Here is a 26,266-nt window from a genome sequence, read left to right on the forward strand (position 1 = left end):
GTCGTTTCAGGGATGCCCGGCAGGAAAGCGTCATCGGGAGGGTCTGAGTCGTTAGGAAAGCCCGAGGGAGCTTCAGCCACCCCCGGGAGGGCAGGAGGGCTCCCGGGTCCCACGGGCGGAGAGTATAACCCGCTCCCCCAGAGACACCACAGGAGCCCAGGAACTTCTCGTAGATACAAACACAGTGAAGCTTCCCGCTCTGACCGTTCCTACTTTCAGTATTTCAGCTGATTTATCAGACTCCTTTTAATTCCATTTCCTTGCTTGCTGGGGTTTTTCTTCTTAATCTCCGACAACTCCAGGCTGGGAAGCAGTCCACCAGTGCGCCCGAGGGGCTTAGCGAGGCGTCGGGGTTTCCTTTTGTCCTTGGGGAGGAAAGAAGGAGGGGGACGAAGCTGTTCTCTGGAGCAAGTCAGCTCCCAGCGTCTCAGATCCACCAGAATCCTTTGGATTAGCTCTTTTTAAACAAAAGTGAAGTTGGGGGAAGTTCTGCGGAATGTACTAGAATTGCCCTTTTGGCTGGGATCTCCCGAAACTCTGAGCTTTCAGGCTCATCTAGAAACGCGGGCGTGGAGGGGGCATCGTGGCCCATCCCCGCCCCCTGTTCCCAGGCCGGGCCGTCTCTGTGGCGGGGGGCTAGTTCCCTGCCCGTCTCAGAATAGATTCCCAGAGTCATGGCTCAGCAGATGACACGCGTCCCCCTTCCCTGCCTCGCCCGCAGCTGTATCACATTAATGAGACCCGTGGCCTCCTGAAAAAGATCAACTCTGTGCTCCAGAAGATCACGGACCCCATCCAGCCCAAGGTGGCGGAGCACAGACCCCAGACCACAAAGAGGCTCTCCTATCCCTTCTCCCGGGAGAAGCAGCACCTGTAAGTGGGGACACCCCCTCCTGCTTTTCCCGTCCCGAGGGCCCCCCGCGGTGCGGTGATTCCACCCTGTGTTGGACGTGGTCCTCTGAGGCCAGAGGGAGTTCTCCAGCCGCCAATGAAGTGGGGATTTCAGCCCCTGGAGCGTATTCGCATAAGAGCTTGTGGTTCTTGAGCACAGAAGAGGCCCCGGAAATAATTTCCAAGGTCATTATTAACTGAGGAAATAAGGGGACAACAAGTCTTGTCCTGCTGGGTGACACTTGGGAAAACTAGCTTGAGCCCATGTGAAGGAAGGCCTGGGCCTGCGATTAAAGCCCCAAAGCAGCGGTCTGGGTACTGTCCCCCTGTCCTGCTCTGTCCCTCTTGGGATGTGTCGCAAGGAGTTGGGTCTGGTTAGCTGCACCTCCTGAAGGCTGCTGAGCTCTGGGAGCCAAGAACCGAAAAGCAGCCCCAGCTGGAGTCCCGAGGCCCCAGAGACTCGCAGCCAGTGCGGTTGCCTGGCAGGGCTGCACCTATTCTGGAACCTTCCGTCCTCCCCTGCTCCTGAGGGGCAATGAGGCATAGCCACCTGGGTCAGCGGCAGCTGCAAGGCCTCCGTGGGGCCTCCCTGGGCAGAGCTGGAGGAGGACAGGGGTGGGAATAGAAAGCTTGGAGTCTGGGAATCCTGTGGGGCTAAGATGATGAGCTCTAGGGGATGGGAGGCTCCTGGACACCCCTGGTCCCACGAGACGTGAAGAGCTTCCGCTCAGAACTGGGCCTTCAGCCCTGGCCAGGGCATTAGTCACAGGGCTGGGGCCACACGCTTCCCTCGCTGTTTCCCGACCCTCCTGGGGATAAGACGTAAGAGAGGAGGAAGTGGCTCCGGCCCAACTCCTCCCACCGGCGCCAGGACCCGGGCCCCCGCGCGTTAGAGGGAGACGCCCTCTTTCCGTGACCCCCAGGGCCCTGGCCACCTCCCTTGGCACCCCCTGCCTTGCCAGGCTTAGCTCACCTCCAGGCTCTGGGCCACCCCCAACCCCGAGTCGCCCTCCCCGGCTGTACATTGAGTGTGTCGGGAATCGAGGAATGTGTTCCAGAGACATCCTTCTGCCTTCAGGAAGCCTTAGGAAATCTCTGTGTGGTCCAAGACCTCAGGACGGAAACCATTTGGAAATTATAGGGAGACTGTCTTAAATCGTAAAGTGTCCGATGGTGGGATCACCCCAGGAGTGCTGCAGCAGAGACTAAAATCTGCCACCGAGGGTGTCATTGGAAAGAAAAGGGATCCTTGGCCAGGGAGGTCTGACCACAGTTGCCCTTGGGGTCACTTCCCGCCCACGGGGGTCTCCCAGCCTCCCCGAGGGGTGAGGGGATGAACAGACTCTTCCAAATGCCCAGGGTCGGGTCACACCCGGCGTGCGGACAGAGCTTCGTCAATTTCACATGGTCGCCGCTCATGGGGGTGATGTGGTCCCCCAAGGCCTCAGAAACCGGGAGCGCTGACTCCAGTGAGCTGTGTCTCTTTTTGTTCCCCACATTTCAACAGATTTGACCTGTCTGACAAGGATTCCTTTTTCGACAGCAAAACCCGGAGCACGATAGTAAGTATCGCTCCCTCGTGGGAATCCGTAGCTCCCCAGCAAGGTGGCCCCGGGGAAACGGGTTGATAATTTCATTTCAGCCAAGCTCCTCTGGGTGGAAGGGGCTCTCATTGTCTGTGACAGAAATAATTAGAATAATAAAACCAGCGGGCTGCGAGAGGGGCCAGGGGATGGCCAGGGTGGGGCAGCAGGGAAAAAGCCGAGGGATTCCAGACCCGCCGGGTTATTTCAAAATGTTCCCGCATCTTTGCAGTTCCCAGCGCGCCTCTCCAGCCTCCTTGCTACTTGGCCTTAGTGGCATCTGTACGTCCCTAGCTCTCTGGGGGTTTGTGAGCAGGCAGGCCTGGCAGCAGTGATGGGGTGGGGGAGGCAAAGGGGCGAGGGTTTGGGTAGATTTCCAGAGCTTTGCCAGACGAGCAAACTGTGGCTTGAAATGTGAGCGGGCCGCCCTGCCCTACTCCAGGTATTGGCTTAATGTTTATCCGTCAGCCGCCAAGTTGTCCGCCAGCCAAGCTGGGCTGTACGCGGCTCAGGACCCAACTTCTGTCTAAACAAGTATTAACCTCGCAGCCAAGCTGCCGCTTCTCTCTCTTCCTGGCCCAGAAAGCCCAGCCTGGCGAGGAGAGGGGCAGGGCTGGCAGGAGGCGGCCGCTTGACCTTGAGCAGATAACTGCCCCTCACAGCCACACCCTGAGATTGGCACGCACCCAGACACAGGACAGTGAGTGGTGTAGGCCGCCTTGGCGTGGTGGGCTCAGGCCACTGCCTGGACAGACAGAGCCCGGTCCCATCAACCCCGTGTCCCCTCCCAGCCTCGCGACCCGCAAACGGGACGAGGTGGCGTCCTGCTCAAAGGGCAGCCGTGCGCCCACATCAAGGGTAGCCTGGAGGCAGCGCCGGGAACACAGCCGCTGCTGTGGTTTTTATTAGCGACCACGTTACTGATGAAATTAGCAATTAAATCTCATAATTTATAATCAACAATGAGGAACTCGTTTATGCAAAAATGTCAGCAGCCAGCGTAGCTCGAGGCTGACCCGTGGTCCGGGAGAGCTAAGTTCTCCCTCTTGGACACCGACCGCTCAGGAGAACCAGACACAGTTGAACCTGAACGGTTCTCTGTCATTTGGGGATGGGAGAGAATTGGAATGGCCAGCTGGGGGAACCGAGGCACGTGCTGTGTTTCCATACGTATGTGCACCCCAGTTTTTACATTATCTGGAGCCACCAGGATGCTCCTGGAAGCACAGGGCAGGGTGCAGATTCGTAAATTCATTCTCTTTTTTTTTTCTTTTTTTACTTTATTGTTTTATTTTATTTTATTTTATTGGCCACACCATGTGGCTTGTGGGATCTTAGTTCCCCGACCAGGGATCAAACCCGGGCCCCTGGCAGTGGAAGTGCGGAGTCCTGACCACCGGACCGCCAGGGAAGTCCCCGTAAATTCACTCTTGCTGTCGGGGTGGTGGCCTGGGTTTGGGGGGCATATGTGAATGTAAGCTCTAGGCCCCCTCTCGTGGAGAATCCACTTTAAACTTGAGCTCAGACCGTGATCCCCAAGTCACAGAAGGCAATTCTGTCCGAGCCAGTAAGTGTTAGCTGAATGATCCATGACTCCGATTACCTCTGGGGTTGGGGGCACTCTCTCCCGGAGACCCTGAAGGCCTGTTTGTAAAACATCAATGCTCCAGAGAAACTCTTTGGTGACTCAAAACTTTGCCCTTGGTTAATTGGACCCCGTGGTCTTGAGACCCAACATCCTTCTAGACAAAGATATAACAGACCCTCCTGTCTCCTTCCCTGTGCTCCTAGCATATTGGGGCAGCCCAGTGTGCAGGCGGGTACGAGTCGGGATCAGCAAGGAACAGTGGGGAAGGACCTGAGGTGCTGGTCTTAGGACTTGGATTTTCAGCCCGTGGGCACTAGGGAGCCATAGATGGTTGTGGAGCAAGGTCCTAGAAAGATCACTGCCAGTGGCCAGTCGTGGCAGGGCAGATGGAGGGTGGATGTGGGATCACGGGGGGGGTGTGAAGGGGGGCTGTGGCTGCATGTGGAAGGGAGGAGGTGGTTATGGGAGAATCAGCAAGGTCAGGATGAGGCCACCGGTTAGATTCAAGAGGTGCTGGGGAGAGAGCCAGCTAACTGGGTCATTCATTCATTCATTCATTCATCAGTCAGTTACTGAGCACCTGGCGTCTGCCCAAGACGGGCGGGAGGTGAGGGAAGCAACAGGCACATGGCAGGGGTGGTGTAATCTGGGACAAGAGAGCAGAGTTAGGGAATTCCCTGGTGGTCCAGTGGTTAGGACTGGGCACTTTCACCGCCAGAGCCTATGTTCATCCCTGGTCAGGGAACTGAGATCCTCCAAGCCAAGTGGGGCGGCCAAAAAAAAAAAAAAACAAAGTTAGAAGGCAGAGCAACAGGGATGGTGGCTGCTCGGTGACCTGTTTGTTAAGGTGGCTCTGTAGCCATTTAGCTCTCAGTGGGGGAGCGCTTCTGGCAAAAGAAACAGCCAGGGTGAAGGCCCTGTGGCCTCAGGAGAGGGTTGGCGAGTGAGGGGGACAGCCAGGAGGCCGGGTTGCTGGGACAGGGCTGGGGGGACGGAGAGGAGAAGAGAAGGTCAGATGGCCCAGGGCCTGGGGGGCACTGGAGGGTGGGACCTCGGGGAGGTCTCGGGGGGTCGGAGTGCTCTGACGCACGCGTCTATGGCACAGGGCCGATTCTTTTCACCCCGTTTTGTGGGTGGGGAAACTGAGGCACGGGGCACGAGGTAGTTAGCCCAAGACCACACGGCTACAAGGACGCAGACCCAGGCAGGCAGACCCCCAAGCCGGGGCTCCTGAGGCGGCGAAGTGAAATGTTTTGCTCGTAAAAGGGGCACGGGTTTCTAGAACATTCAGGGCCACACCCGAGAGTGGTGCTATCAGCGGAGTCCACATGCCTTTGAATTCCAACTCACCTCTCAGCCAAAAGGGGCAGAGACCCACCACCAGAGTGCGCAGGACGCCCCTGCTTCTGAGCGCAAGCACAGTGTGGGCCCTTCGAGGTGACCTTGTCCCCAAGAACGCAAATCCTGACCCCATCCTTGGGGGACGCAGGAGGCTGGCGCTGGTAACGGTCACCACCTCCCTTCCTGGTGACCCGGGATGGAGTAGCTCTGATGCCCCCCTTGTCTCCGCAACAGGTCTACGAAATCCTGAAGAGAACAACGTGTACCAAAGCCAAGTACAGCATGGGTAAGGGCGTGCTCGGGGCTTGAGCTCAGCTCTCCTCTCGCTGTGTAATCTCGCCTCTCCATCTTCTCTGTGGGAGGCGGGTGGCCGGGCTGGGGTTTTTTAGAGGGTTTTGATTTAAGCCTGGTGTAACAGTCTCAGACAGGAGGGCCGTTCCAGGACCAAGGGGCGGTTTTACAGCCCTTTTAAGCACCAAAGGATCCTCCTCTCTGGCTTGAGGCATCTGTGGTGGCCTGTGGAGCCTCTCAATGCAGAGGCGGTAAGTCCTGGCTGCTGGAAACTGGAGGGTGACCAAGGGGTCCTGACGCTCTCTTGACCTTCACAGTCCAGGGGGAGGTAGTTAGGGTTCCAGCTGGGGCGGCAGCCTGAAGCAGCAGCCAGACACGCACACCGTCTACAAGGTGCCCCCCCCGGGCCGTGGCCTTGCTGGAAGGGGTGCCCCTCGACGTGTGCCCTTAGGCGGAACCTGCCTCAAAACCGGCCCCGCTGGGCTCCTCGGGTACCAGTTTACGGGACACCTCAACCACAGGTGCAAAACCTTCTCGATTAAAACGTGCAGAGGGAACCATCCCCCCGCCCCACCCCCCCCCCGCCCCCCCCGCCATGCAGGTCCCTTGCCCACCCGCAGGCTGAGTTTGCTAAAGCAGAACGTTTCAGGGCAAAGTGATGCCTTTTCCCAGTCTTTCTCCCCTTCCTGTTGAGCCCCTCTGGGCCTGAAATCTCTAAGCCCGCGTACTAAGTCATGGCGGGGGACACACATTCAGGAGTCGAGAGGAGGCCAGGAAAACTGTCCCCGATGGAGCAAGGTCCTCCAGGGTGGCCCCGGCCACCAGAGGTGGGGAGAAGCGTGGGTCTAGTCCCAGCGATGCATCTCAGAACTCGGTCTCCCTTTAGCGTCCCTGTAGGGTCCCTTCTGGTGGAGACTCGTGTGGTTGCTGTGAAGGTTTGCAGAGAGCCCAGGGTCCGGCGCGTCTCAGCTAGAGCAGACCCCCACCCAGGGCCGTGCTGTGTGTTCTGGCCAGTTCCCTGGCAGCGCTGGTTCCCAGCGCCGGTGACGAAGCAGAGAGACGGAGGGGCCTTCTCTGCACCCCATTTCACACTGGCCTTGTCTGAGAGCCCTCCTGACCTCCAGATTCATTGATGGGTTCGGTCACCCACCAGCCTCTGTGCCAGGAAGGTCCCTACCCTCAGGGAGTTTCCATTCTGGAGGATGGAAACAGATGAGAGATGGCAAGGTAAAACCAGAAGATAATCTTGCAGGTTGAGGGGGATGGGGAGGGATGGGGAACGCAGAACGGGTGATCCGAGGTCTTTCTGAGGAGGTGGCGTTGGAGGGAAGAGGCTACCGGGTAGAGGCGGCACGGGGTTGAGAGCATATCCTATAGGGACAGTGGGAGCCAGTGAACCTGAAGCCGGCCCCTTGTTCATTTTTTATTGCGGCTGAACTTTCCACTCATGGGGCTTTGGCCACGTGCTCCCACCTGGCTCCGGTTTGGATCTCTGAGTGTCCCTAGGTGCCCTGACCCTTCCAGATCGCTAGCTGAGGAGATGGTCTATTTTTAAGTGGATTTCAGGGAGTGCCTTTCCCACCAGTATCACAGCACAGTAGTCAAGAGTGGGCCGGCCAGGCCACTGAAAACTCTGACCCCCTTACCACCTAGAAAGCCTCTTCATCCAGGCAGAGGGTTCTGTGACCAGCACAGGGCTTCGTGGGAGCTCCTGGGCAGCACTGGCCCCCAAGGATGTGTGCGACGCAAGATCAGACCTCTGGGAAGCCCCAGACGCATGCGTGGCCGAGCTCTGCCTTACCCCCTCCCGACGCTGTCTTCTGGGGCTGGGTGCCCAAGGCCACACCTCTGGATTCTAGGAAGTGCAGGTGTGGCTATTTTTATCCTGCTCCCAGCGCGGGGCTTGAGGCAGCAAACAAGGGGCACGGCCCTCGTTCCCCTGCTCCCCAGGAGTGCTGGACGGTGAGCGTGAGAGCTTGGCCCCCCAGATGCAGCTTTGATCCTTTCAGGCCCTTTTGCATGTAACTAATAGCCGGATGTATAAACAGGGCAAGGAGAGGGAAGAAAGAAGGACTCTGCCCTCTTAAGTAAAAGGCGAAAATGTGGTAAATACGGTAAGTGCCTCTGCTCCCGCGTGGGGCGCGCAGGCCTCCTCTTTGGCTCTTCCAATCAACCTAAAATCTAATTCCAAATTGTATGTGTGTTTTCTGACACCATCAATTTTTCCATCCATATTTTTCCTCATGATTCAGCTTTTCTAACCACTTACAATCCTCCTGCCTCACCTGCAGGTTTGCCCTCCAGCAGGCGGGGGTAGCTGGTGAATCACAGGTTTGGGGGTACCTCCTTCCTCCCAGATGTAACTTCCTCTTGGGGTTTCCTCTGTGTCTTCCTAATTCTGCCGATAGAGCATGTTTTTATCATCTCCTAGTCGAACCCGGGGAGGAAACCCCGGAAAGGTGGTCGGGCTCTGTGCAAGCGGGTGTGGCTCGCTTTGAGAAAATTCTCGGTGATTGAGACAGTCCTGGGACCGCTCTGATTGAACTCGGAGCTGTGGGAGAGTCGGGCCCGGTCCGTAATCCTCTCTCTGCCTTTGTTTTCAAGGCATCACGAGCCTGCTGGCCAATGGCGTTTACTCGGCAGCCTACCCACTGCACGATGTAAGTAACCTTGACGAACATAGTTCATCTCTGTGCGTCATTTGATTCTCCAAACCCCCGAGGGCCACACCCCCCAGGGAGCTCTCGTTATCCTGGGCTGGGGGCTTCCTGCTGTGGCGCTCCTGTAAATGTCAGCCGCTCCCGGCCCTTCCTGGTTCCCCAGGTGGGGACCAGAATTACACACAGAGCCATCTATTCTTACTGAATCATTCCACCAAGACAGGGGCACTTGTGGCAGGAACTCTGCACAGCCATATCTGAACTTCACGGCCAGCTGGTCCACGAGAACTTTCCCTGGCTCCGTCTCCCCTACCCCACCCCGCCTGGGCTCTGGCAGAATGACCAGAGAGCTCTGTGATGTATCCATTTCTGCAGAGCAAGTGGCCAGTTTCCTGAGCCGAATCTGCAAATCCCACTGGTATCCCCTTGACAAATATAGCCTGTGGCCACGGCCGCTGTTGTCTTGGCTCGGGATAGAGAGAGAGAAGACTCTCTTCTTATTGTCTCTATGGAAACAAGGACTAGAGTTCAACAGGGCACTGGGGATGGGCCATGGGGCCTTAGCAGTGTGGGAACTCCGGACAGAGGATCTCTGGGACGTTCCAAACGTGTGTTACTGCAAAGGCTAGGAGAGAGAGAGGATAGGCATGGGGGCCCGGGGCCCCAGATTCTAGTCCTGGCCGCTCACTCCTCTGTGGCCTTCAGCAGAGGCAGCCCCTGTCCTCTCTGGGCCCCAGTGGCCCCATCTGCAAGTCAGGAATAATACCTGCCCTGTCCAGTTGCCAGGGCTGCAGAGGGTGTCAGCAGGAATTCAGAAACAGAAGGGCTTTTTCAGTAAGACGTTGGACGAACGGGGGGTGGGGCCGGGCAGCAAAGGACTGTCCACCCGGACCGTGGACTCAGAGGGAAAGATGCTCAGCCGTCCTGCCGCCGCCCCCTGTCACTCACTGTGAGGATTTGGGCACGACTGATGCCGTTTTCCCACCTCCGTGCCTCCGTTCACGCTGTTGCTTCTGTGCCTGCGGTGCTCTTCCCTCCTCCTCCGCCTGGCCAGCCCCTCCCCAGGGCAAACAAGACATCCCCGTGGAGCCTTCCTCTCCCCGCCTCCCCGCACCGTTGAGCCTTCCTTCCTCTCTGGACCTCCATGCTCCCCGTCCCACAAAGACGACACCGTTTGGCGGCCATTCATTAGGCATGCATCTCATGAAAGCCTCTGCACCTAGTAGGTGCTCAATAAATGCAGTGTGGGGTTAAGTCGAGTTGCCTCGGTGATTAACGTGTTGCGGGATGAATGTTTCGAGGGAGGACTCAGGCCCCGCAGGTCCTGGCTGGCGCTTCTGGCTTCTCCCTAGAAGGTGCCCCGCTCATCTGCCCCGTCTGTGCCGCCCAGGTTTGCTCAGCCCTGCTTGGCCTTTGAGCTGTCACTCCTGCCAAGACGTCAGGGACAGAAGCCGAAACGTTTCAGGGCCTCCCTGCCTGTTTGACTCATCCCTTTCAGTCTTGAAAGGGAAAGGGGAAAGATCAACATTTCTGAGCACCTACTGTATGCACAGAACTGTGTCTAGTAGGAGCTTTATCTCACTTAATCTGGCGCAAACGCGGAGGCTCAGAGAGCTTTAGTGACTCGCCCAAGGTCACACGGCCCCTGTGGAGGAGCTGGGGCCAGAAGCCAGCCCTGGTGGAGAGCAGACTACTCCACCCCTGGCTGCAGCACCGCTACGTCCTCCCCTGGAGGCCGATGCACCCCTCTTCTCAGGCTTCGCTGCCACAATTTGTCTTAGGGATCAATTCTCGCAGCAGATTAAACCGACGAGGACAAGACTCCCACTGAGCCCCCAGAAAGCATCTCCAAGATCCTCACGTTAGAAACTCCTTGCACACCATCACCTTTGTCCCTTACACAGCAGTAGGGAAGCCCGCCATGTGGGGTCTGTTCCCACTTTACAGATGGGGAAACTGAGGCTGCAGCTGCTCAAGCAACTTGCCCACGGGCACACAGCCAAGGAGTGGAGCCCGGATCCTCTGGCTCTGCTTCCAGGGTTCTTTCCAGCGGGATGATGGATCTCGACCATCTCGAGGGAATATGAGATTTTACACCCGTGAGTTTTCCGTACAGCTGATGGACACACGCCCCGTTAAGTACCAAAGCTGATGTTCAAATATTTGGGGAGATAAATCCTTCTGAAGCTAGCCCTGTGGACCCCATGCCTTAAACACAGGATGCCGGCTGCTGCGAGGCTGCACCTCGGCCTCCTGCAGGCAGCAGGCCCCTCCCGCGCGTGTACGCTTCTCACCCCTGAGCTGTGTCCTAGGTCACATCTCAGTGCGTGGCCCGGAGCATCCCACCCTCTCCAGGGCCTTGCTTGCTGCGTTCACTCACTCATTCATTCATTCATTCATTCATTCAACAAGAGCATCTGCCAGGCCAGGGACCGGGGTCGTTGCCAGCCAGACAGCAGCCTGTTAGGACTGCACGTAGAGGAAGAGCCTTCTACTCCATAACTAGCATTCGAATCCGGAGAAGGACTTGGCGTTTCAGCCGCCGCTGGGTGGCTTTTTGGCTTCCTGGTTGACATCTGCCCCCTTCAAGGTCACCGGCTAACTGACCTCTACAGAAATGAGGTGCTGCTGGAATGGTGGGGCCGTCTTAGACAAGAGGGAAACCTCTGGGAAGGGGGTAGGTTGGGTTGGGTGGGGGGAGAGCCCCTGAAGACTCGGCGGGGGGGGTGGTTAAACTGCCCCCAGAGCACCTTCATTCAAAGACCACAGGCATCGGTTGCCCCCCTGGTGGTCAAGTTCTCCCTGCCTGGAGGGGGCTGGCGGGGCCGGAAGGAGGGGGTCACGGAAGGAGCTGGTGAGAGGAGCGGGCTCCAGGCAGACCTCCCAGAGCCCTCAGAGCTTTATCTGCCCGGCAGTCCTCAGGACCCGTTGGCTCGGCTTCTAGTCATCAGTGTCGCCCGTTGGAATACCGGGCTAGCTTTCGACCCCTTTCCTCTGTGTCACCAGTTCCGAGGACCTGACCGCGTTCCCATCCCGGACGTCGTCTCTGTGTCGAGGGCGGGGCGCTTCAGGCTTTATCCTAGGAGGAGGGGGCCTGGGTGAAGTTGTGTCCTGGGACTAGCTCACCTGCGTGGTGGGGGCAGCTGGAGTGCATGTCTGGAAAGGTTACAGGACAGTAAGACTCCTTTCTCTCTTTACAGGGAGACTATGAAGGGGAGAACGTGGAGTTCAACGACAGGAAGGTAGGTGCTACAGAGCGGGAAGAGGGGGGGTGCCAGTGGGGGACGGGGGCTCGGGGGTCACGGCACTGCAGCCCCACATCTGAGCGAGAAGCTTGGTGAACTCACCTCGTTGGACTGTTTTCCTCTCTGATTCTCAAAAGCACCCTTGCCAGGTTGTCCGAGCGTGTGAAGGGAAGGGACATGCCCCCCACCTGCCCTTCCTTTCTGCTCTAACCGGCCCTTCCTCCGTCCCTCCTTCCTGCACTGACCTGGCCAGCTTAAAACCCGTGTCTCACAGGATCGGTCAGAACCTCCAGGGCTCTTTGCTGACATTTGGCCTAATCCTGCCTGTCTTCCAGGAAAATAAGTTTGGGAGCCACAGGGCCAGCCGCCTGGAGTGCCCCAGACCCCAGCAGCACACGGGGAACACGACGGATGGCGGTCAAGCCCGTGTTTCTCAAACTTACTTGACCTGTGCAACCCTTTTTAATGGGAAAGTTACGGAGCTGGTGTCCCATGAGACACACTTTGGGAAATGCCTAGTGATCCTTTATTCTTCAATGGTTCTCCCGAATTCCACCCACCCGGGCTCTCAGGAAGCTCTGCTCCTGGACCCACCCCACATCCGCGCCACCACAGCCGGTTCTCCTTCCCTCGCCTGCCCGCACCCGGATCCCAGCCTCCCTGCCTCGACATGAGCCTCTCCCAGCTCCCCAGCAAGCCCTGCCCTCCCTCACCTCAGGGAGCAGCCCCCCCTGGGCTCTGCGTTCCTTTCAGCCCCCTTTGTCCCATCTCTCGCTCCCCAAGAACGGATCCTTCCAAGGTGCTGGGTGGGGATGTTTCCCTGAGAACCTCACAATGGAGGCCTTGTCCCAAATTGCAAGGCCCAGGAGACTCTGCGTGTGCAATGCTCTCTGTTGCCGCCTCCCTCCAGCCCCCCATATGTGTTTTTAAGCCTCCGGTACTTGATACAACTCGCCTGCCCGGGAATCCAGCTGAAGATGCTATCTGATTTAGCACAAAAATTACATATTTGGTTATTTTTAGTGTAACATCTGGCATTCGTCTGAGAGCCCGTGACTTGCAGATCTCCTCCATCCCGTCCACGGGCCTGCCCTGCCCCAAGCCTGGCCTCAGAGCCCAGCCCCCTTTCACCCCTCTGCAGCCCTCTCTGCCACTGCCTGATGCCCTCCCTACACAGAGACCCTCTTCTGACCGCTTAGCCTCCAGGTCCCAGGCCCCTCCGCCCTAACCTCCCGCCCTCTTCCCCAAGCTCCAGCCGCACTGCCGCCTTTCTAATCTAAAGACGACTCAGCTGATGGTCACGTCAGTGCCAAGACTGTCTCATTCAGTTATTACTCAGGAACTATTTACTGGGCACTATTGTGTGCCGGCCCAGCAGACAGCTCCAGGTTCATGCAGACCCAAAAGCTCTCTGCCTGGAATGTGGCCCACTCCCCACCCCCCTCTCCCCACTGAATGTCACGTCCCAGCAATGAATACAAAGCCTGGTCCTTGATCAGGGAGTATTGGATGAGTGGATGGATGGACGGATGGATGGATGGATGGAGGGGTGGATGGAGGGGTGGATGGAGGATGAGTAGTGGTGGGTGGTTGGAAGGAAGGAGAGAAGGAAGGGAGGAAGGGGAAATGCCCCAGATATGTGTTTGTGTCCTAACTCAGAGCACTCATTCTCCCATGGTCGCTGCGTCTAAAGTGGTCTGGTTCTGAGTATTCTGCTTTCACAATGACAAAATCTGTGGCATCCCGTCAGTGGCAGGAGCCCCAAGTGCCCGAGGACAGAAGGGGGGACGTAGCCAAGCCAAGGCCCTGGTCCTGTGCTGAGCTGGCGAAGCAGGGCCACAGAAGGGATATTTCAGCAGAGGCAGGCCTGGGCCAGGGCTGAGCAAGGCCATTAGCTATTGGCCTGATCTTTGGGCCACAAACACTCGGGGCCTTGGGGCCAAGCGCTCCTTCCTCCATGGCTGGGGGGGCGGGAGGGTTACTCCAGGTGTGGACTGAGGTGGCCTCATTCCTGTACTGCACTGAGAGCCACGGGGCCCTGGCCCATCATTCATTCATTCATTCATTCATTAACAATTACTTACTGGAAACCTGTTATCTGCCCTGTTTGAGAAGCTGGGGATGACCCAGACCAGACAAACCCGGTGCCTCCATCCTAGGGGGAGACAGCAAGGGTTGAGTACCTACACAGTAATTAAGGACAGCGTCAGTGCTGCGATGGACCAGCCCAGCCACATGGGCCCAGGTGGGAGGTCTGGGCAGGAGAGAGATGCCGGTGGAGAGAGCCAGCATCCCCCTGAGGTCCAGGTGCCCGAAGGCTCCAGGGTCACAGTGACCAGAGCTACCGGTGCCCAGCCGACCTGCCACAGGGCCCCTGACACCTCCCACCTGCTCACAGACCGAGGGGTCCCCAGAATTCTGCCAGCCACAGCCAGGAAATCGGATGCTTGATTTCCTTACGCTGACAGCTACACGGTGACTGATGTTCTCTTCTTGGCAGGAAGGAAAGTCCACCTGGGTAAAGTGGTTTACGTAGAAAGCTGGAGTGTGCCCCCGTCTGCTACATCTCTCCGGGGATGCTGGCCGGCCTGCTGTGGCCAGGCCCGGCGGGCAGGCCCCGGAACAGGGTGACCAGCATGAGGAGGACAAGCCTTCCGGAGGGTCTGTCTGTGCCTCCCCCCCGCCACCGCGGCAGTCTCCACTCCCTCTCTTTCCATCCCAGGGTCTCTCCCCTCCTCCCTCCCCACGCCCTCCATCTCCCGGATCTTCCTGTGATGCTCCCAGAGCTGGTCTGTGGTGTATACATTTCAGCCGAGGGGAGGAAGCTGCCCGGTTGGTGACTGGTGACTGGTGGCGGCTGCTTTGCTTTTCCAGAGGTGCTGCGCGATCTCATCAGCGTTTGCTGGCTCAGGCCTCCCCTTTAGAGAGTAAAACCGTAGGCTTTTCCTCCTTTTCTGCGTAATCAGACAGATGGCACATAACAAGCCCCCAGCACTTCGGCACTTCACAAAGCATGAGCCCATCTGCGTCCACCCGGTGACCTGGGAGGAAGGACAGACTCCTTCAGTATCAAGGAGGTGATGGAGCTCAGAGGGAAAAGAGGCTGCACTGGATGCCCAGCGGGGCTCAGAGGGGGAAGGCCTGGCTCAGATCACCCACTCGGGACTCTGCCCAGGACACCGACTCCAGACCCAGCAGAGCCACCGTCCTAGCAGGGCAGCACGGCTCCAATTCCTGGACCCCTTCTCCTCTGAGATGGGGGGGAGGCCCTGGGCATCCCAGTTCCTTACCCAGAAGCTACAGAGGCTCCCCCACCAGCAGCCAGACTTGCCATTAGGTCTTTCAGAACTTGGAATCATGCTGAACCACGTCCTGCTTGCGCCACTTACAGAGAGACCTAAAATCTAAAGAAAGCTACTCTTACAAAGATCAGAGCAGGCGAAACCCAGGATTTTGACAGCAAGGTTCGCTCATAATTTATTAAGAATGCATTTAGCTTTTCTATGTTATTTTCCTCCCGGTTTTTTCCTCCCTGCTTATTTTGTCCCTGTGTGCTGACTTTTGATGAAACACAGCACTTGTGTTCTCCTGAGTATTATTTTCAGAGCCACAGAAGGAGAGAGGAAATGGAAACGTTTGCTAGAAGGTCATCTCTAGGGACCCCTGACTCTCTGGTCTGTGGAAGCTGGCCCCGTCCCCGTGAGCCTCTTACACATTTTTAATTTTCAGAGACTCAATTGAAGGCATCTTTGTGCCTAGAAATCCATCCCATCAGCTCTGGGTCTTCCAAGTCAGTGGGGGAGAATGTAATATTAGCTCAGGCTGCTATGACAAAATACCAGACTTAAACAGAAGACGTTTATGTCTCACAGCTCCGGAGGCTGGAAGTCCCAGATCAAGGTGCCGGCAGGGTTGGGTTCTGGTGCAGGCTCTCTTCCTGGCTTGCGGACGGCCGTCTTCTCACTGTGTCCTCACACGGCCTTTCCTCCATGTGTGCACGTGAAAAAAGAAAGCTCTGGTGTCTCTTCCTCTTCTTACAAGGACACCAGTCCTGTCAGGTCAAAACCCTGCTCTCATGACCTCGTTTAACCTTAATTACTTCCGGAAAGACGCAGCCTCCAAATACAGTCAGGTTGGGGGCTAAGGCTTCAACCTGTGAATCTGGGGGCGGGGGGGACACATTCAGTCCATAGTCTAGAGTATTTGGGACGATGATATAAAAGGCGGTGTCCGGGGGCCACGGCAGAATCTGTGTATAGGAGACGCCCAAGTTTTTAAGTCTAAATATTAAGAAAAGGAAAAGGGATGTGAGCCAAGCTTCAGTGTACAGGAGAGACCTGGGGCCCGTGGTGAGTTCTCACGGGCATCCCCTGCCTGCTTCCTGCCGGCAGAGATGGGCAGCCGAGGCCCTGGGTTCCCAGCTGGGGCCCAGCTCCCCTCCAGCCAACAGTGTCACCGTAGGCTTTGAGTTAAGGTTGGTAAAGCATCAGTTACCCACATGCATGGGATTTCTTTATTAAAACCAGCAGTCCTAACCCAGCGTCTTCCCGAGGACACCCTATCCCCACGCGTTCGTACAAGGCTTCCAATCGCCAAGCTCACTGCCATCCTGCCCAAAGCCTGGGGCATGATGGGATGTGGAGATTTCATTTATTTCACTAAGCTGTGTTAATCAGACAGCCCATCTCAGGAGACACACATCGGGCTCTCTTTGCATCCCGTGAGACTTTAAAAAATCGTACCACTGGTATTTCTCTGCTGCAAAGCCTGGTGGGTCTGTCTTTTTACAAAGAAAGTGAGGTGTCTGACAGCGGCAGGCCATTTGAGATCAATTCCAGATCAAATCGTAGCAGTGAGGACTCTATAATGATGCCAGAAGTTTCTTTCCCATGCCCGCCGTCGCCTAAAAACATAAGCCTATTCCTCCTCGGAGAGCCCGCCACCACCCGTGGCTTCTTCAAGGCCCTTCCTTACCAGAGCTGAAAGTTTTGACCCGTTTTTTTCGTGTCCGTCTCCCTGACCAGAACGGGAGCTCCAGGGCTCTGGGCTGTGTCTGCTGTGCTCAGCTCAGAACCCGGCGTCCACCACGGTACCCAGCACGGGGCTGACCCTCTGTACGTGTTTGTTGAATGAATGAACGACGTAGCTGTGAGCAGACACCTCAGTTCAGCGGGGGCCCAGCTGCTCTGTGTTCTGGGGAGCGACCTGGGAGCGTTACATTTTCCCCAGCCCTTCACCACTTCCTCTCTCCCAGCTCCTGTACGAAGAGTGGGCGAGTTACGGGGTCTTCTACAAGTACCAGCCCATCGACCTGGTCAGGTGAGAGGGGGCGCTGGGAGCAGGCCTGATCGGATAGACGTCCCCGTGCATTTCGACTGTGCTGAGTGTGCGGAGCACGAGGGCCCTGCTTGAACTTGAAGAGCTTGGGTAGGAAAGTCAAGGTCTCCCGGCAGGACGGGAGCCTGGCTGAGCCTTAGATAGCAGTTTATTCAAGTTCACTGCAGGGCGGGCTCTTATCTGTCGCAGTCACTGTCTCCCCCTAAATTCACAGGCCAGCTTGACCCAGCCAGGCATCTGGTGTGATTTCTTTCTGTGTTGAAAGGAAGAAAAGAGCTGCCTGGGAATTTGTAAGAATTGCCCCTCTGGGCAATGCGTCCTCTCCTGAGGGGACCTCCATCCCGGGGCAGGAAGGGGAGAACGGATCAGGCAATGGGTGTGCTGCTGGGGACACGTAGACCAGAACTCAGCCCATCAGGGAGCCAGAAACGTTTAATATACAGAGTGATTGGTTCTCTTGGTGCCTCGGGGCTGGAGATCATTCCTGTTCTTAGGCTGAACGGGGCTGGAACAGAGCTGACAGCCTCCGGGCAACATCATGTCCTTCAGCGTGGGCATCACGAGCAGAAATGCCCCCACCTTCGGGGCGCGGTAGAGAAGCGCTGGCAGAGGGACGGCAGAGAGCACCCCAAACCTGACAGCCTGGCTCAGGGGCCCCCAGGCTCCGCTTCTTTGGTTGAGAGAATCAGGGGCCCCCCTATGAGCTGCTCCTCACTGGGGGGCGGGGGGTACGGTGTAATTTTCTTCCCCCTGATGTGGATTGAGAGTGTGTCTCTGTTTGGCTTTGCCCTGCGGTGCAGGAAGTATTTCGGGGAGAAGATTGGCCTGTACTTCGCCTGGCTGGGCGTCTACACCCAGATGCTCATTCCCGCCTCCATCGTCGGGATAATCGTTTTCCTCTACGGTTGGGCCACCGTCGACGAGGACATACCCAGGTAGGCAGGCAGCCCTTCTCTCCGAACACACCCTCATCTTACTAAGGAGCCACGTTCCTGTTACTGCAGGAACAGGACTCCCTGGGACTCGGGCCCCTCACCCCAACCCCTGCCCCGCCGTGCACCCGCTCAGCCCCCCCGGGAAGTCACAGGCCAGGCGCGTCCAGGCGCTGTCAGAAAGAGAGCCGCCCAGTCCAAAGGGTGTAATAGCCGTCTCAGCGCGTGGGCGGCCTTTGCAGGCGCCATCGCCCTGGGAGACGCTTTATTGTCGAGAGGAAGACATAAAATAAATATCCAACTCCTTCTCGTTCTTTGAAGCTTTTTTTCCCCATTTAGTTCTTGGCCATTGTGTGACAAGAAAATTGACTGCTCCCCTGTGTGGTCAGGAAATGAGACGGATGACCATTCGGAGACCCCGGGGCAGCGCACTCAGCCAGCTGGGCCCTGTGTCCCTGCCGCATCCCCGGTCCCCACGGCTCTGGGAAATGTTGCAACAACAGGGCCGCCATGAGAGCTGACCTGGTGCAAGAGGCCCCGGTCTCTGAACGCAGGGCTCATAGCCCTGCTACTGTTCACCAAGGGGTAGGCCAGGCGTGGGGGGCTCTTGCAAGGAGGCCAGGACCCCAGAGACAGCCCGGCGTCGTGCCAGGAGTGGCTCTCCCAGAATGGCAGCCAGAATGTGAGTCAAAGCAGCAGGAGCTTGAGGACACCGTCTCCCCTCTTTTCTAGTGTTTCCTAGACTTGCTAATACCGACCCAGGGATAACTGATTGTGTTATGAGTTCAGGATTTCAGGCCCAACTTCCATCAGGAACACTGCGCCGACGGGCAAAACACTGGATAGAGAAATGGACGCCCCTGGCCCTGCCTCTTGGGAGCTGTCAGTCTGTCGGGGACAGTCCCGGTACATCAGCACAGTTTACGTTTCTTGCAGCTCAGCCCGGTGTCTCTGAAGCAGAGCTGTGGTTTAGACAATCCATCCGTGGTTCTGATCAGAAAAGAGCCAACGAAGGAGTCTTTTACTTGGTGGAGAAACTGACCCCTTAGGACTCAGCGGTGCAGAAAGGCCACATCCAGTAATTTGGTGCAAGTGATGTGTGAATACATGAATAACACCTAAAATATTCCACCCACCCGGAATCAGAACGTTAAAGGAATCTGGCTTATGTCCCTCCAGGGTTATTTTGGGCACAGGCAGGAGAAAGCTTGTCCTTTTGTTTGCTAATGACCCGAGTTCACTGTGCTTGGGTTTGACGAAGGCAGAGATCAGCAGGGGGGGACTGAGTGGAGGGTGAGGGGCCCCCCACGGAGACTTCTCCATCTGCCTTCCTGCCGTTCCTGGAGGGGAAGCTGGGCTGGTGGCCTCGTCCAGGATGCTCTGCCCAGGCAGGCGCAGGCTCCCTGACAAGGACGCCGACATCCCCAGGCCAGGCCAGGCCAGCGCTGTCACCCAGCCAGGCATGCAAACAGCATTTACTGGGAATTCTGGAGCCCCGTCTGACCTCGGCCTCTCTCACTTGGTGCCTCGAACAAAGCAGGAAGCGTGCATTCCCCTTGGAATGTGGCCCAAGCCAGTTTGTAGGATAGCCAGTGCCCCCTGCACCCCCTGCGCCCCGCACCATGCCGCCCTGCACCCCCTGCCCCTCTATTTGCCCCCAAAGAGCAGGTCCACCCATGGCTTGTCTTTATTTTGGCTGAAGGCAGTGAAGGGAGAGGCTGAGGGTTTAAAACCAGCAGAAACAGGCTTTTTGACTGGTTGACGTTGTTTAAGCTGGCAGGGAGGAGGGCTGGGTAGCCGTGGGGCTCACAGGCAGGCAGAGACGTGGGCTCTGGCCCCCCCCGGCCCCTCCCATCCTCGGGGCCCCAGGCGGCACCCTGACGATGGTGGGGGGGGCCTTCCATCCACAGGTTCCCTGAGAGGGGCTGGGGTCCTGCACGGGTGGGATGTCCTGCCCCTCTGCCTTTCAGGAGAGAGGAAAGCTCAGGGAGGGACAAGGTCAGCAGAAAGGATCCCCCGTTCTGTCTGCAGTCACGTACTGGGTCACGACCCACAGATGCATCTGACCCGGCCAAGAGGCCCTCGTGAAAAGCCTAGGAGGGTGCTTTGCTTCCGGAACCGGGACCTCTTTCCTGGGGCCGGGATTTGTTGCTGCTTCAGAACAAGGAGTGCTAAGGGTTCTCCCTGCCTCCCGTTGAGGCTGGGAAAGCTGACCAGGCCCAGGGACAAGGCTCCATTATTCCCACAATAATGCTGGTGAACAGGAGGTTGAGTCCCAGGGCCGTTCTGAGGGCTTCACGTGCGTTCCCCCGTTTCATCCTCCTAACAACCCAGTAACACGGGTCCTCAGGGAATTCCCGTGCGGTCCAGTGGTTAGGGCTGCGCTCTTTCACTGCCGAGAGCCTGGATTCCATCCCTGGTCGGGGAACTAGGATCCCATGTGCTGCGCCACGCAGCCAATAAACAAAAACAAGACCCCAATATACTTGAATAAAATGCCACGGCCTTGGGGCTTCCCTGGTGGCGCAGTGGTTGGGGGTCCGCCTGCCGATGCAGGGGATGTGGGTTCGTGCCCCGGTCCGGGAAGATCCCACGTGCCGCGGAGCGGCTGGGCCCGTGAGCCATGGCCGCTGAGCCTGCGCGTCCGGAGCCTGTGCTCCGCAACGGGAGAGGCCACAACAGTGAGAGGCCCGCGTACCGCAAAAAAAAAAAAAAAAAAATGCCACGGCCTTTTAAAAACAAAAAATGGGTTCTCAATTCTCAGCATCCCCATTCTATAGACGGGGAAACCGAGGCCCAAGGAGTTGGAGCAACCTGCCCAAGGCCACACGGCTCACAAGCGGTAGAGCTGAGATTCAAATCCAGAGCCGGCTGGCTCCCGAGTCCGCGGTGCCCTACAGCCTCTGTGTGCCTGTCCCCGCCCCCAACACATGTGCACACAGGCACACGCACGCGTGCTCACACACGCACTCCCCCAGATGCTTCGAGGCAGCAGCTGGTCCATCTCTCCCTCTCCCACGCCTGACACCGTGCCTGGCACAGACGGCACGTACACAATCTTTTAATAAGTCTTTGGTAAGAGTCACTGTGAGAAGAGAATTGAGCTGAATGCCCACAGTGCTAACAGAGGAGGGTCCCTCACAGCCTCTCAGCAAGTGTTTCCCCAACACCGATGGCTGTTGGCCAGCCACGATTCTGTGCATCCAGACTTTTTTTTTTTTTTTTTTTTTTTTTTTGCGGTACGCGGACCTCTCACTGCTGCGCGCTGCTGCGGCGCACAGGCTCCGGACGCGCAGGCCCAGCGGCCATGGCTCACGGGCCCAGCCGCTCCGCGGCATGTGGGATCCTCCCGGACCGGGGCACGAACCCGCGTCCCCTGCACCGGCAGGCGGACCCCCAACCACTGCCCCACCAGGGAAGCCCCAGATGTTTTTTTTTAAAGCCAAACACAACCACCCAATTCGGCCCCCTCCTCGATAGCCACCTAACGCTTGTGAATCAGACTCCTGCCCGGTGTCCAATAATAGCTCAGTATCTTGTCCAAGTTAGCAGGGAGAAGGGCAGGGCAGGGCAGGGCAGAGGTGGCAGGGCCTAATTCTGGCCTCCCTTCTCATCTTCCAGAAGGAGAAACTGAGTCTGAGGCTAAAGGGCTGGGCCCGGGGCACAGAGGGCAGCAATAACCCATCAAGGACCTGGGCCAAGCCGCCTGGTCTCAGCAGGGAGCCCTCCTGTGGCCTCTGGGCATCAGCTGAGAGCGGTGCAGGGCACGGGCTTGACAAGACAGAGCCCGGGGCTCAATCCCCGCTCTGCTGTGTGGCCCTGAGCAAGTGACTTCCCCTCTCTGGGCTCTCCTCCTCATCTACGAAGGTGGGATTGTAATAGCTGCAGAGCTGCTCCAGGCCAGGCAGACGCTCGGCACAGGCTCCTGCTCACACGGCTAATGGCCCTTATCGTAGTTTTCAGTGTCAGTAGGAGAGAGCCTGAGCGCTGGGCAGGGCGGAGGCGGAAGGCCACCGGGCATCGCGCAGCTCCCCATCCCGTCCAGCCACAGCCCCTGGGCTCGAGCCCCAGACTCAGCAGAACAAAAGCCTGCCCTGAGCCGGACTAGTATCCTGAGCAGGAACTGCCCCTCACTTTCGGGGTGAGCCCGGCATGGTGGGTCCCCAACCCCAGGCAGCTTGCGGGTGCGTTCCTCCCAACCCAACCACCCGTCTCCCGGGAGGAGGACCGGGAGAACCATTTCTCCATCCTCTTGGGGGCCCGGAGTGCCCAGTGATGCCTGCGGGCTGGTACCCAGGCCTGCCCGGGGCCAGCTGTCCCACGGCACCCCCACAGAGATGGACTGAAGCCCGCGGGACCGGCGCTTAGCAGGTGCCAGGTTCGCGGCCAGGGCTCGGGAGGGGCGTGGCGTTCTCGTGCCTTGATCCCGTTCCTCCTTCGGGTCTCCGGGGCCTTGTTGAGTCAGGACCTGAACAGCATTCACGCTTAGCACAACCTTGACGGTGCCTGGTTATCAGAGGGAGGCTGGCTGGGACCTCGGCTTCAAAGATGAACGCTCACCGGCCACACAGCAAGTCCGACGGGTCCACACCCAGGACCACCGACAGAAGTTGCAGGCTGGGTACAAAATTAAAATGCAGGGCCCTGTTCAAAAATCATCCAGGCCTTAAGGGGGGACAGAGTGTGAAACCGAGCTGGGGCCCCTGTGTGGCAGCACCTGTCACACGTCCCTGAAGGCCACCTGGGATGCAGAAGAGGGATGTGGGCGCCGGCGGAAGCTGGCTGATGAGCCAGACCACGTCCACCACGGCGGGGACCCCCAGCACACTCTCCCACCCGACGTGGCTCCGGGGGTCTCCAGTCCACGCGGGCCGGCAGGGACCCCGCCCATCGGCCACGGGACTCTGGGCTGCTCCCTCTCTTCCAGCATGGAGATGTGTGACCAGAGACACAACATCACCATGTGCCCGCTGTGTGACAAGACCTGCAGCTACTGGAAGATGAGCTCTGCGTGCGCCACGGCCCGCGCCAGCCACCTCTTCGACAATCCCGCCACCGTCTTCTTCTCCGTCTTCATGGCCCTCTGGGGTAAGCCGAGCGCCGCCACCCCGTCTGTGGCTCAGAGGCAACTTCGGGTGGGTTCCGACATCCCCCCCCCCGCCTCCTCGAGGCTACGCGCAGGACCGTTTGCCAGGAATGCACCCAGGAGGAACGGTCAGCAGAAAGAATCCCCCGTTCTGTCTGCAGGTTCCCGGGGTCTGTACTGGGTCACGACCCACAGATGCATCTGACCCGGCCAAGAGGCCCTCGTGAAAAGCCTAGGAGGGTGCTTTGCTCCCGGAACCGGGACCTCTTTCCTGGGGCCGGGATTTGTTGCTGCTTTAGAATAAGGAGTGCCGAGGGATCTCCCTGCCTCCCGTTGAGGCTGGGAAAGCTGACCAGGCCCAGGCCCTGGGGCACAGCTCTCATTAGCCCCCAGCACCCCTGCAGGTGTCACACACCCATTTTACAAGTAAGGAAGCCAAGGCCCAGGGAGAATTGGCTGTGACTTGCCCAGGAACACCCAGCTCCTGAGAGGCCAAGGTAAGGAATGAACATACGATTCCAGAGCCTGTGCCCTTAACCACTGGACTCCACTGCTACCTGGAGTCCAGGGCAGACGGCTCCTCCTCCAGGATCCTTCCTGAATCCAGGTCCTACCTGGTGCCCATCTCAGGCTCGGCGGGGCACGGGAGGTGGGTAAGTGGTGGCTGGATGCATTTCCGCAGATGTTTCTGGATTAACAGATAAGGCTGTTCCCTCCTCCGTGGCCCCGTGACACAGCCTTTGCCAGCAGGGCATTCAGGATTCGGGCACCCGTGTGCTGAGCCGTCCCCTGGGCACCGGAGCCCCAGTCTTTGCCCTCAGGGGCTCCCAGCTAGTAGGAGATGGAGCTGCACACAGAAAGGGCACAGGAGCCCTGGGGGAGGGAAGTCAGCTCTGCCCTTCCCCACATAACTCAACCCTCAGCTTCCTCGCCTGTAAAATGGGGGTGTGATAAGGATCAGAGACAGCGGGCACAAAATCTCAGCCAATGCTTAGCACGTACATGGCTGACTCTCGGTAAATGGTCCTGCCCTTGTGACCACAAACCACAGGCAGGGCTGCCTGACACACAGCGGGGGTGTGAGCCTGAGTAAGGTGACGTGCCTTGTGTGTAGCATGCGTACCAACCGGTATTTACTAAATGCCTGTGCTGGGCACAGGGGAAACCATGGGAGGAAAAACCACTGACTTAGTCCAAGATTCAGGAGGGCACGGCATGTGCAAAGGCCCTGTGGTGAGGGTGCGGGCCTGTTGAAGGAGCCTGCAGGTGCAGGGAGCAAGTGGGGGTGGGAGCAGGAGGACCCTGGAGGCCAGCAAGGGCCTCAGAGGACTTTGTATTCTCACTGGGAGGACTCAGAAGCCGGTGCAGTCGGCCTGCTGTATCAGAAGTTTTCTCGTCTTAAACTTGAGTCAGAGACGGCAACTTAACGTAAGAAGCAGCTGGGGAGGTGATAGAGGGAGGCTGAGCCAGCTCTGACAGGGGACAGCGGCGGAGCTTTCGCTCAAGACCCACGCGAGCTCCAGGGCAGATGCTCAACCACCCGCACGTGATAGCGAGAAGCTCTTTCTCCCGAGGGCGGCACCGTGGGAGAAGAAGGCCAGTGAGAAAGTTCAAGAGCGGCAGTTAGCGGGCCTCTCGCGCCCTCCCTCCCTGGCCCTGGGCTCCCCGACTGTGTTCCATCTGTTCCCACTGTCCTGCCTAGACGCCCGGTAACAGCTGTGCCAAACTGAGGGCCTCCGATGGAGGAGACTCTGATCATTTCAGAGGGCTCTCGTGCCCACCCCTCCTGTGAGCTAAGGAGATGCCTCGGGCTTGGCGAAGCCCGTGTCGCGTGGAGCACAGGGGTACAAATGACAGCCCCCGCCCCAGTCGTGAACATCACCCCTCCACATCCTTCCCCCTCCCCCGGCTCGGCAGTGGCCTGTAGCCCGTGGATGCCCGGGTAATAGAGACACCCAGGACTGTCCGTCCACGCAAAAGCTCCGGGAGCTCGAAGCACAGCTTCACGACCAGCGCAGTCATCGTGGGCACGTGATGGTCCTCCGAACGAGGCTGGGAATGAGAGTCACAGGTCACCAGCTCAGCATAAGGGAGAGATTTCCAGCAGTGAGTGCTGGGCTGGGCTGGCCTGGCAGGTGGTGAGCACCCTGTTTCAGAAGGCATTCAAGCTGAGGTTGGAGGAGCCCTTGCCGGGGCTACCACAGAGCATGGGGAGGTGATGTCTGTGTGTGGTTCATGGTGGCTCATGAGAAGATTCCCCGCGCCACACTCTAGCTCGGATGGTTAATTCTGGGATCAATCTGACTATAAATCTAGGCTCAGTGGCCCTCTCCACTGAGCTGATGTGTATGTGTCTGACATTGGGCTGGATGCTCCTTTGCGTTTCATCCCACCTTATCCCACAGCTGAGAAATTGTCCCCATTTCACAGATGAGGAAAGTGGGTCTCCACTGGCAGGGCCAGGAAGGGAGCCCACGTTGCCCTGAGCCTGTTCCGCCTCCCCTGCCCGGCCCTGTCTCTGTGGACCCTGCGTCTATCAGAACCGTCCCCCTGCTTCTCATTGCCAGCCTCCCTGGCCTTCCTCAAGATCTCTGGTTGGCTCCTTTCCTTCCTCTCTGATCGGGGCCCAGGAAGCTCCAAGCTGAGGCTGGAACACGTCCTGGCTGGGCACCCAGCCTCCCGGTTCCCCAGCTCCGAGCCGGGGAGGCTCACCCGGCAGCATTCACGCCCACGGTGGAGCCCAGCTGCACAGCTGCCAGCTTGACAGTTTGGTCCAATTCAATACCCAGCTGCATTGGCTGTGAGCCAGGATGGCTAGTCAGCAGGTAATAGTGCCAGTCAGTCCCTGGGCCAGACTCAGGTTCAACTCTCAGCTCTGTCACCTGCCAGGTGTGCAACGTCAGGAAAGTTGCTTCAACTCTCTGGGCCCTGGGTTCCCCGTTTGTAAAATGGAGACAGTGGTCGAGAATGTCAAATGAGTCACATCTTGTGATGTCTGAGTGCTGTGCCTGGTGCTAGTTGTCACGTCGCGCTAGCTGTTGCATCGGATCAGTGAGCCCTTGCTTCTTGAAAACGTGAAAACAGCCTAGACCCTTGGAGATTGGAGCTTAGCTCTAACCTGTCACCTTGTACCTGGGGGCCTCTGTGAATTACGTCACTTCATCTCCTTCAGAAAAGAACACTAGCTTTGGTTGGCTGGTTCCTACTGTGTGCCAGGCACTGTAGGCACACAGCATGCTCAGGCATCTTATGTGCGCGACTCATTAATTCTCCCAGTAACTATAGGAGGGAAACAGGCTTTACTACCCCATG

The 26,266-nt window shown here is 58.0% G+C and overlaps 1 protein-coding gene across 1 annotated transcript in view; it reads left to right on the forward strand.

The window, feature by feature from the left end:
- Positions 1 to 26,266, forward strand: part of ANO1 (anoctamin 1) — a 164,762-nt gene that overhangs the window by 96,655 nt on the left and 41,841 nt on the right. Inside the window, exons 5-13 of the mRNA XM_067037794.1 lie at positions 722 to 873; positions 2,399 to 2,453; positions 5,638 to 5,689; positions 7,743 to 7,808; positions 8,299 to 8,354; positions 11,555 to 11,596; positions 16,854 to 16,918; positions 17,737 to 17,871; positions 22,796 to 22,956. Of these exons, the coding sequence (XP_066893895.1) occupies positions 722 to 873; positions 2,399 to 2,453; positions 5,638 to 5,689; positions 7,743 to 7,808; positions 8,299 to 8,354; positions 11,555 to 11,596; positions 16,854 to 16,918; positions 17,737 to 17,871; positions 22,796 to 22,956 (784 nt within the window). The remainder of the gene's footprint in view (positions 1 to 721; positions 874 to 2,398; positions 2,454 to 5,637; positions 5,690 to 7,742; positions 7,809 to 8,298; positions 8,355 to 11,554; positions 11,597 to 16,853; positions 16,919 to 17,736; positions 17,872 to 22,795; positions 22,957 to 26,266) is intronic.

Source organism: Kogia breviceps, chromosome 7 (genome assembly GCF_026419965.1).
Source record: "Kogia breviceps isolate mKogBre1 chromosome 7, mKogBre1 haplotype 1, whole genome shotgun sequence".
NCBI lineage: Eukaryota > Metazoa > Chordata > Mammalia > Artiodactyla > Physeteridae > Kogia > Kogia breviceps.